General features: G+C 35.7%; 2 protein-coding genes across 6 annotated transcripts; both read left to right on the forward strand.

The window, feature by feature from the left end:
- The first annotated feature begins 669 nt into the window (after positions 1 to 669).
- On the forward strand, positions 670 to 1,110 carry LOC149166741 (dof zinc finger protein DOF1.7-like). The gene has a single exon (XM_089430236.1). It carries the CDS (start codon positions 670 to 672, stop codon positions 1,108 to 1,110), a length of 441 nt encoding a protein of 146 aa, XP_089286362.1.
- A 3,876-nt stretch (positions 1,111 to 4,986) lies between these two features.
- LOC149166742 (malate dehydrogenase, mitochondrial-like) lies at positions 4,987 to 7,461 on the forward strand. Of its 5 annotated transcripts, XM_089431404.1 has the most exons (6): positions 4,987 to 5,151; positions 5,513 to 5,574; positions 5,731 to 5,858; positions 6,517 to 6,587; positions 6,751 to 6,866; positions 7,039 to 7,461. In XM_089431404.1, the coding sequence occupies exons 5-6, from the start codon at positions 6,855 to 6,857 to the stop codon at positions 7,234 to 7,236; spliced, it is 210 nt and encodes a 69-aa protein (XP_089287530.1). In that variant the 5' UTR covers positions 4,987 to 5,151; positions 5,513 to 5,574; positions 5,731 to 5,858; positions 6,517 to 6,587; positions 6,751 to 6,854; the 3' UTR covers positions 7,237 to 7,461. The 5 variants fall into 5 exon arrangements, 4 of the variants coding, with proteins under 4 accessions (XP_089287530.1, XP_089287531.1, XP_089287529.1 ...); XM_089431405.1 differs by lacking the exon at positions 6,517 to 6,587; XR_016260471.1 differs by lacking the exons at positions 4,987 to 5,151; positions 7,039 to 7,461 and having other exon boundaries at positions 5,202 to 5,574; positions 6,751 to 6,833.
- Positions 7,462 to 10,375: the final 2,914 nt, after the last annotated feature.

Genomic DNA, 10,375 nt, shown 5'->3' on the forward strand with positions numbered 1-10,375 from the left:
TTTCTGAGTATATTATATGCATATTTTGTAGCTTTACAAGCATCTCACGTACACTTTTGTAATGAATCATTACTCTAAGCCTTGGAAATTTAGTCTTGATTCATGTTTAGATGCAGCTCAGGGTGAATTTCACAAATATATGATGCTTTATTGTCAGTTATTCTTAGAATTTCATCTGAATCACAGCTTCTTCTACTAGAATTCTTATTCCATGGAGGAGGTCAAATGTTTTGGCTTGTGTTGGAGATGTATCAGTCTGTCATAATCCAAGATCAAGATCCTTTTCATTGATTGTTTTTGTTTATTTAAGTTTTATCTTCAGGATACATCACATAGAGATTTATTGTGATAAAGTTTTCAAGGTTGGAAAGTTTAATTGAGTTTTATCTTTAGGATACCTCACATAGAGATTATTGTTACACAGTTTTCAAGGTTGACAAATAAAAAATAGATTTATTAGATAGATAAAATTCAAATGAATTAGAATCACAAAAGCATAAACTCTGAAACTTTCATTTATTTTGGCATAATTAGAAATTTGAGTTGTAGCTGAGATATTGATGCTTGTATTTGACGCAATATTTCCTTTGATTCTTTGTGCAGAGTCTCATGCACAAGAGAACCCTAAAGCCTCTGGAGGAAATGCTGCCGGTTTGTTCTCGGCCAATGATGGAACAAAGTGGATTGAAGCAGCCACCACCGCCAGATCAACCACTCAAATTCCCTCGTTGTGATTCAGCCAACACCAATTTTTGCTACTACAACAACTACAGCTTGTCCCAGCCTCGCCATTTCTGCAAGACATGCAAGAGATATTGGACTAGAGGAGGCACTCTGCACAACGTTCCTGTTGGTGGTGGGTGCCGGAAGAACAAACGTGCCAATAGAACAATAGATCACGCTTGTGCTCAAATGAACGAAGCTTCCACATCTGTTAATGAGTTAAACATAAATGGTTTAGCTCCCCTAGGGCGTTCTCAAAATGAAAATTCTATGTTCTATGGGCTTCCTGCAGGAAGTGCTACTACTCATGATGGCATCCACAGTCTTTCTCTTGCCACAAGGCTGGCAGATCAGAGAGGAAGAACAAACGTGCCAATAGAACAATAGATCACGCTTGTGCTCAAATGAACGAAGCCTCCACATCTGTTAATGAGTTAAACATAAATGGTTCATCTCCCCTAGGGCGTTCTCAAAATGCAAATTCTATGTTCTATGGGCTTCCTGCAGGAAGTGCTACTACTCATGATGGCATCCACAGTCTTTCTCTTGCCACAAGGCTGGTAGATCAAAGAGCTCTATATGGCAATGATTCTGAGTTTCTAAGGACATTCTTTGATCCCCGTAGCTGCAACCTATCCCCTCTCAACTGGCTTTCCTCACTGAACGCCCTCAACTCTTTTAAACCCACTTTTACATGCCTCAATTTTAATACTAACCCTAATAGAACAGAAGCCCTAACTAGAGCAGTCAGAGATATAGATGCCAGCTTCTTTGAAAGTCTCCCCACACAAATCTCAGAAGTACTGTTACCAATGCTGAATTCCACTAATTGTGATGATTTGTCTCCGTATTCTCTATCTCTGCAGGAAGGGATCATTAATGGCAATACCAACAGGTATTCTGAGGCCAATTAGTGGAGAGCAATTGAGCAATAGAAGCTAGCTGAGGGTAGTGATCCTGTACAGGTAGGTATAACCCCTTTCTCTTTACTGGAAAACAGTAATAGCTCCAAGAATGATCTTAACCTAAAAGTGGTGGTCACAAGCCTCGCTTCTTGTGTCAAGGTGAAAGGTCAAAGACAATTGTTTGAATATAACTCGAGAATGGCCAGTTCCATCAGAGCCCTTGTTTGAGGCAGCTAGTGATTCTGCATATTGGAATGGAGGAGTATGGCCTGAGCTCACTAATTATGGATCTTCTATAGGCTCCTTGATCCAGAATTAAGATAATACCCATTACCTACTGCACATGAAATGCTTCTTGAAAGAGCATGAATTGATGAAAGGAACGTATTTTTTCAGATGAAGGAAATTTCAAGCATTAGGGTTTAGACTTTCAGGGCTGACTAATTGTCATGTAGTCTGGCCAGTCTCTCCATATGAAGGCTTCCCTACACTTGAATTTTGTTGTGTTTGTTTGTTTTTCATTTGTCATCAAGATCTATAAGATGGGTCTTCATCCATGTCCAAATTCACTTCATAGGAATGCAGTGACATGATGGACATGGGATATGAAGGCTTCCCTACACTTGAATTTTGTTGTGTTTGTTTGTTTTTCATTTGTCATCAAGATCTATAAGATGGGTCTTCATCCATGTCCAAATTCACTTCATAGGAATGCAGTGACATGATGGACTTGGGACATGATCACCATGACAGAAGCTGACTGAGGAATACAGATCAAGTGTACAACATGACAGAAGCTAACTGAGGAATACAGATCAAATGTATAGCATAAGAGGTTTGAAGCTTCATTTTTTTCCAGCTTCAAACATCACGGGGCAACAAAGGTTGGGGTTAATAATTTGCCTTAATTATCCTAGAAAAATTGCAAGGAGAGGAGGAAATCAAATTATCACATCCAGTTCTATGCAGGACAGCTGAATATGCTAACTCACTTTTGTCTGGAGTTTGTGAGTCAAAACAAAGTTATTGCTAAGGTCAGGTGAAACTGTTTCCCAAGTTTAACAGTTTTCTTTTGATAATCAGTTGGTATCATGATGATATTCTTTGTAAATATGCGAGGGTTCATGGCAGTGGGTTGTGCTGTTCTTCTTTCTCCTTTGTGGCTATTGTTATTTGCTTCGTTTGGGATACTTCCAATTGTGGGGAGAACTTTGGATTGGGAGCCTTTGGTAAAGAACAGCTTAGGGATTTTAGGAGCAGCTGCTGCTTTTTATCTGACACCCATTGGTTAAGAGACACATATTGTATTTGATATTATAGTGACCATAGTGGTGAAAGGTTACATTAAGAAATGGAAACAATTAGTGGGGCTAATATATAGTGCAATATATAGGAATATCTAATAGTAAATTCATTATAAGTATTTTTATTCTTTATGAAAGTATTTTTTTGTTGTATTTGCCTTCTTCAATTTATGCCTTACGGTGTTTCCTTTGCAACATCTGGTGCAAATGCTATTCCTCCTCATGAAAAGCACCCTACAACTTGCCACTAAACCACAACCCAATGGACGAGGTAGTTCATATTTTTTTGATGAAAAGTGCATCTATATTTTTAGCAGAATCCACGGCTGGATCATATGCCTCTGCTTAATAGGACTTTTTGATCTGATGGATCTAAGTCATACTTGGCCTAATGACTACTAAGAAGTTAGAATAGTCTCATTGCATTTTCAATTTGTTATTTTGTGAGGATTGAATTGATGACCCTCTGCATATTGGATTTGCCTCTATATCCAACCTTTTTGGGGTCGTTTAGATTTGCCTCTTTATCCATGAGTAGATTAAATCAAAATAGTCTTCGCAGCGTAAATTAAACTAAGGTTGAATAAAATACCTAAAGTGGCTTGTGAGATGCTAATTATTTATCACAGCATCACTTTTATACTTGGATTGGATAAGACTATACCCTGATTGAAATGTCGTATACCTAGATTGGACAAGATTATACCCTGATTGAAACGTGGGTTGGTATAGGTCTTCAATCTCCTACGAGCATAATCATTGCTTTTGGTGCTCTATCTCCTCGGTAAAAGCCAAAAGGTGGATTTTACTATAGAATACAAATAATCCTATTCTTGTTCACTATGAGGAGGACATACCATTGCTTGGGTCATGGAACAAGGATAACAAGTTTTACTTCTTTTGGAACTTTGTGATAATAATTTCTTTTCTTATTTTTTTGTCTACATATTTATCATTTAATTTGGTACTGCCATATTGATTTTATAATGCTTGTGTCACGACCTTGTCAGTAATTCGCAGCAGTGTGACCTGGGTGCAGGTTGCAGGATATATGGGAGAGGAACAACTTGGCATGGCATTGGAGAATGCAGATGTTGTGATCATTCCTGCTGGTGTGCCTCGAAAACTTGGCATGACCCGTGATGATCTCTTCAACATCAATGCAGGGTTTGTTAAATCTCTTTGCTCTGCAATTGCAAAATACTGCCCAGAGGTAAGTTGTCATGATTTATGATCTTCTTTGAAGTTTTTGTTTTCATGCGATTTTCTTATTGACTATTTCATAGGAATAAGCATGACGTTCATTGTAAGTTGCTTTGTCGAAGGCTTTGTATGTTTGAGATCTATAGAGATGGCAATATATAAAAATACATATTTGCAAGAATCTTTAAGCAAGTTGTTGATCTAGATTTACATACTGTTCTTGTATATAATCAATTCTACTGGAGAGGTTAACGAAGCTTGAAGACTTCTTTGAGTCAAACGAATAGGTTATTGACTCATTATTGACTCTTTATTTAGACAAATTGCAGCTAACTTTTGCCCATAAGAAGGAAATACTAATTGAAATGAACTTAAGAGTAATTAGCTGTGTAGTCCAATGCAAGTTTGCAGCCACTGTTAAAGCCCTGTTATTCTTGTTTCTCCTCTTGTAGTTAGTAACTTAGCTTTTGGACTTTTGAGAAAATTGGCATATGAATATCAATATAAATAATATCCTTGGTCTTCTATTTAACTGTGCACAAATCCACTTGATCACAAGGTATCCTATATAACATTATATATTACATACAATCAGTATGTACTACCATTAGTGTGGCAAGTTAATAGATAAAGAAGTATGTTTCACAATTAATTGTTTTGTTCATGTACTGGTGTGTGTGTACAGTATGTATAGTATATTGTTACATATTATATAGATAGAGATATGGAGAGGGGGGAGAGTGTACTGGATAATGTTTTCCTTCTATCAAGAATGGTATATTTGGATTCAAGAAATCATCTAGAATTGGTTTTTATGGCATTGCTGAGGACTTGATATCCATGGCAGGCAATTGTAAATATCATCAGCAATCCTGTAAATTCTACTGTACCAATAGCTGCTGAGGTTTTTAAGAAGGCAGGGACCTATAATGAAAAGAAACTCTTTGGTGTTACTACTCTTGATGTTGTCCGTGCAAAGACGTTCTATGCTTCAAAAGCAGGAGTTCCTGTTGAAGGTATTTAAAATTCTGGCTTTTTATGCTTAGCTACTCTCAAATATTTAGTATTCTGTAAAATATTTTTATTTTTTATAATTTAATCATGAAATATGCATCCTGGGCAAACATGCCAGGCACTTCTCCTCATTTCAAGGATGGTATCATAGGGCTCAAGGCCATCAGAAATATAGTCAGCTCAAGATGTCACTTGAGGGAATTGAACCCGGGTGGGAAGGATAACAGTCTTTGCACACAACCATCTGGGCTAGACCCAATACATGATATGCTGCAGGATCTTACCAACATCATGCTTTTTTTAACATTAGATACAATTCTCAGTTTTATGTTTGTTGTTGATGTCATCCTATGCTGTCTGCAGAAGTTGATGTTCCTGTTGTAGGTGGACATGCGGGTGTTACAATTCTTCCACTTTTTTCACATGTATATGACTTTGTTGGATCCTCATCTTGAGTTTTTTCTTTACTCTTGGATATTAGAAAATTAATTTATCAAAGATAAAATGAGATCATAATTACCTACCCTTCAATACAGTTAAAAAGGGAACATACACTTTTTTGTTTTGATAATTTTTTTTAGGCAACACCAAAGCCAAACTCTGTATTGTCTGAGGAGGACATTAAAGCCTTGACAAAGCGCACACAGGATGGAGGAACTGAAGTTGTTGAAGCAAAAGCAGGGAAAGGTTCAGCCACACTGTCTATGGCGTAAGTTTATGTTTTGGTCCTCTATAGTGGCTAATATGCATTCATATCTTTTGAATGTTTTTTTATTCTTATGTGACTGTCTAGAGTGCTGAATTTTTCATCTTGATGCAGTAGTTGGAGTCAGATAATCTTATCATGGTGTGTGCTTCATGATTTCATGCTTGGCATGCAACATGATTTCATGCTTGATAAGTACCTAATCTGAGATTCACTGTCAGTGAGAATATGGCATGAAGGAGCTTCTTTCTCTTTATCTGAATCTTGTACTTCATACATTTGCATGTCTCAAATATTTTGCCTTAAGCTTAGGTACTTATCCTACATGAAATCATGTAGCATGCATGTCTCAAATCTTTTCCCTTAGGCTTTCTCATTTGTGTGAAACTCAGCGGGTGCTTTTAACCTGTGAGGTTTGACCGATGGATTGTTGCCTTTCATTTACCTTAGTTTGATTGAAATGTTCAGAGTTAATCTAGATTCTGCATGCAAAGATCCTTCCCTAAGAAAAGCCATGAGTCTCTTCAAGGATGTTATTCCTTCTTAAACATAAGATATGTCAAATGGATCCCACAAAAGTTGTGTGCTTGATGATGGGTAAATCTGGGTATGAGATTTACAAATTTGCACTTACATGTATGCCTGTGGTTGCAATTCACAGATAGGCGCATAACATCCATTCATTACCTCATCTTGAGCATTTGAGCATGGTTCATGCAAAAAACATTGCTGGTCAGTTAAATCCATTAGTTGAAAACTTGGAAGTGAAGAGTAGTGTTGTAGTATTCTCTATGTTGATGAATGCTTTTTGAGACTTCAAAATGTTTAGACATGCAATTCCTTTTTCATCTTGCTCCTGTGTTCTCAAATTTTTTTTTTTCTACTGTTTTTTAAGGCCAAATATAAACCATGGGATATATATTTTTACCCTGAAGACCTCCAAATCATTTGGAAAAGGAGGTGCTGCAGCAAAAGAGATGGGTTGAATTTGTTGTTTGGATGGACTCTATGGTATGTAATCTTAGTTGGATTTCCAATATACTTTTAAAACATATTTTCATTTTATTTTTTAGTACTATTAGATATTATATCTTACCTCATTTTATGGTTAACATTGTATAACAAAAAAATGCGTTGTGTTATGTAATTAATACTAACATGTAATATTGATTTTTTTTGTCAGAATGCTATAGGTAATGATTGCCAAGACGATGATCCAAATTATGTTCAACATATATTAGGAGATGATGAGGATGAGGATGAGGATGATGGTGGTGAAGGAGGAGATGATGATGATAGTTGCGGTGTTGGTGATGATGTGGATCAGAGTAATGAGGATGGTCAAGATGATCATGAGGATGATCTTGGTGGTGGTAGCTAGGCATGCACATGCATTGTTTTTTATGAAGAAATTATTGTGTAGAATGACATTGTTATGTTTAGATGGGTGTTGTGAATTTACCCTATATCAATGAGACATTTTGATTTTGTAATCATACGATGAGTTTGATTTATGTATGTTGTTAATTTATCGTAGAATAACGATATTCATGAAATATTTTGATTTGTTAATCATATTTGAATTTTAGTTGTTTTGATTAAAAATAATACTGATTTTATTAGTATTATGTTGCTATTTTATACATGTTTTGAAAATTGTTAATGACACATTGTTATTTTTTTGGATGGATGTTGTCAATTTCTCTTAAATTTCTTTACAAATGATTTTGAATTGTGATATCTGCTTTAATGATATTTAGAAACTATCATATATTTCACTATGAATCTATAAAGGGGGTCATATATGTAAAGAAAAATATACTCTATATAAGAAGTCAAATGCGGATGTAACCATGGATGCAAAATTGAAAGTAAAATTGGATGTTAAACTAGGAATTAATACAAAATGCAAACAATTGACATACAAAGTGTTTTAAATTAGAAGTGAAAAATTGTGCAATAGTTGACACAAAGAAGGGAACAAAACATGGCATACAAAAGGATATCAAATTGGGCAAAAACAAGGACACATAAATGTGAACCAAATTAGATGCAAAAAAAGACAACAACTAGATGTAAAATAAGATGCAAAGTTGAGCGTTAAAAAGAAACAAAAAACGTTACAAATTAATATGCCAAATGATGATGCAAATAATGGTGTAAATTTGGGATGCAAACTTGGGTGCAAAAAAGGAAAAAAAAAAGATGTAAGAAAAGACATAAAACAAGATGCAAAATGGGGCTGAAAAAAGGTGAAACCAAGGATGCCATATTGGATGTAAAAAATGATTCCTAATCACATGCAAATTTAGGCTCGAACTTAGACACAAAATTATATGCAAATGTGGACACAAGATGAGGCAAAAAAAGATGCAAATTTGGATGGTGAAAACGATGTAAAACTAGACACCAAAAAAATGCAAAATTGGATGAAAAAGTCGGTGTAAATAATGGTGCAACATTGGACACAAGTAGACACAAAAAAATGGTGCAAAAAGGGGCATAAAATAGCTTAAAATTGGATGTAAAACTTGGTGCAAAAACAAATACAAAAGTAGACGTAAAAAATGGCTCTAAATTGAATGTACCATTAGACACAAAATAAGATGCAAAGGTGGACACAACACATGACTCAACATAAGATGCAAATATAAATGCAAATTTCGATGCTCAAAATGATGTAACATTAGATGCAAGAGATGGTGTTAAAAATGATGCAAAATTGGATGAAAGAAATGACGCAAAATATGGTGCAAAATGAGATGGGAAAAATGGAGACAAATCAAACGTAAATGTGGATGTAAAAAATGGTCCAAAAAAAGATGCAAAAATGGGCACAAAAATGGATGCAAAATTTGGTGCTAAATCAAATTCAACACATGGTGCAAAGATAGGCACCAAAGCTGGTGCAAAAATAGAAGCAAAAACTAGTGTAAGACTAGATACAAAACCTGGCGTAAGACTAGATGCAAAAACTGACACAAAATGGATGCATAAAAAGACGTTAAATTGGATTCAAAATACAGTGTAAACTTGATGCAAATGATGGTGCAAAAATGGAAGCAAAGAATGACACAAAATAGGAAGCAAAAGAGAATGAAAAATAGATGCAAAAAATGACACAAAACTAGAAGCAAAACCTGTCATAAAATAAGATGCAAATCTTGGTTCAAAATTTGACGCAAAAAATGATGCATAGTTTGGTGTAAAAAATGATGCAAAATCTAGCGTGAAAAAGGATGAAAAATCAGGTGCAAAAAAGGACGCTTTAAAAATTGTACAATAGAGCCAGATTTAGCGCCAGGTTGCTCATCACAATTACAGAAAAAATGCACTAAAATCTGGCACTAAATCTGGCGCAAATCGCTGGTTTTGTTGTAGTGTTCCTTTGTCTACACATCAACAGCAACAGGTGAATCATCTTGAAACACATCATTTATGGAAACTTCCTTTCCATTCCTTCCATTCTCTCTTTCCACCTTCTTCAACTTTTGTGTAAGAATTGTTGGATTCAAAGTCCAACATTTTGCAACAACATGTCCTTGCTTATGGCAGTAAGTGCAACACATGTGCATCTTCTTGACAGCATGATTTGCCTTGTCCAATGGACCTTTGGCTTCTTGCTTCATTTCCTTCAAAATTTTCCTGCATGTGGTCATTCTCTTCCAACATCTAGAAACATTATGCTTATCCAAACCACAAAAGGAACATGAAATTCTTTTCCCATACTTATATGGAAATTTACCATGCTGAATATAATAAAAAGGAATATGATTAGAACCAGAATTATACCTTTCTCTTTCACCTTTATTGCCTTCATGAGGAGGTGAATTGAATGAAGAAGTGGCTCCCTTTGGAACATCATCAAACTCTTCAATTGTTTCAGGTTTTCCACAACTCTCTGGTTCAAGCATATGTTGACATACACCTTATTTCTGCAAAGCATGCTTCACACTATTGCATTCCCCAAGAATACAACCTTCACACTCTTGAGGTAGAAGACCTGAAATGAAACTCCTTCTTGGAACTGTTTCAATGGCCTTCATGGCATCTTTGGAACTTTCTCCATAAGATTGTCCATAGCCAAGACCCAAATACTTAGGCCTTTCCTCAACTATTATTGGCTCAACAATACCTTGTGCATGTTTGCCCAAGCCTTTTCCTTCATAGCCCATCTTGGACATTAACTTGGAACCTATGCCTCTGGTATGTTTTTCAAAAGAACCAATATAAACTTTCGTAGAGGAAATTGAAGACAAATAGGAATTGTTTACCTCTTCTTCAAGTTGATACTTGACTAAGGTTTCCTTTTCAACAAAGAGTTGTGTCTCCAACTCATGCATCCTTTCCAGGTTCATATTTGCAATATGAAGTTGCCTCTCCATTTCCTGAAATTTTTCAAAAAGCAACTGCTTCTCTTCCTTCATGGAATTCAACTGCTCTCTAAGTCTGTTGCTCTTCCTTTGATCCTCATACATTTCTCTCACCATATCCATCATGGTGAACAAGTCTTGCTTCAT

The sequence above is a fragment of the Pinus tabuliformis genome, chromosome 5_1 (assembly GCF_031772625.1).
Source record: "Pinus tabuliformis cultivar Carrire ecotype Pingquan chromosome 5_1, CPIR1, whole genome shotgun sequence".
In the NCBI taxonomy this organism is placed as follows: domain Eukaryota; kingdom Viridiplantae; phylum Streptophyta; class Pinopsida; order Pinales; family Pinaceae; genus Pinus; species Pinus tabuliformis.

Excerpts from the sequence above, each read along its gene's own strand:
- LOC149166741 (XM_089430236.1), top strand. The coding sequence starts at position 670 with ATGGAACAAAGTGGATTGAAGCAGCCACCACCGCCAGATCAACCACTC.
- LOC149166742 (XM_089431402.1), top strand. The coding sequence starts at position 5,500 with ATGCTGTCTGCAGAAGTTGATGTTCCTGTTGTAGGTGGACATGCGGGT. Across the intron at positions 5,575-5,730 it reads TTCTTCCACTTTTTTCACAT|GCAACACCAAAGCCAAACTC; the intron begins GTATATGACTTT and ends AATTTTTTTTAG. Across the intron at positions 5,859-6,750 it reads TCAGCCACACTGTCTATGGC|GCCAAATATAAACCATGGGA; the intron begins GTAAGTTTATGT and ends CTGTTTTTTAAG.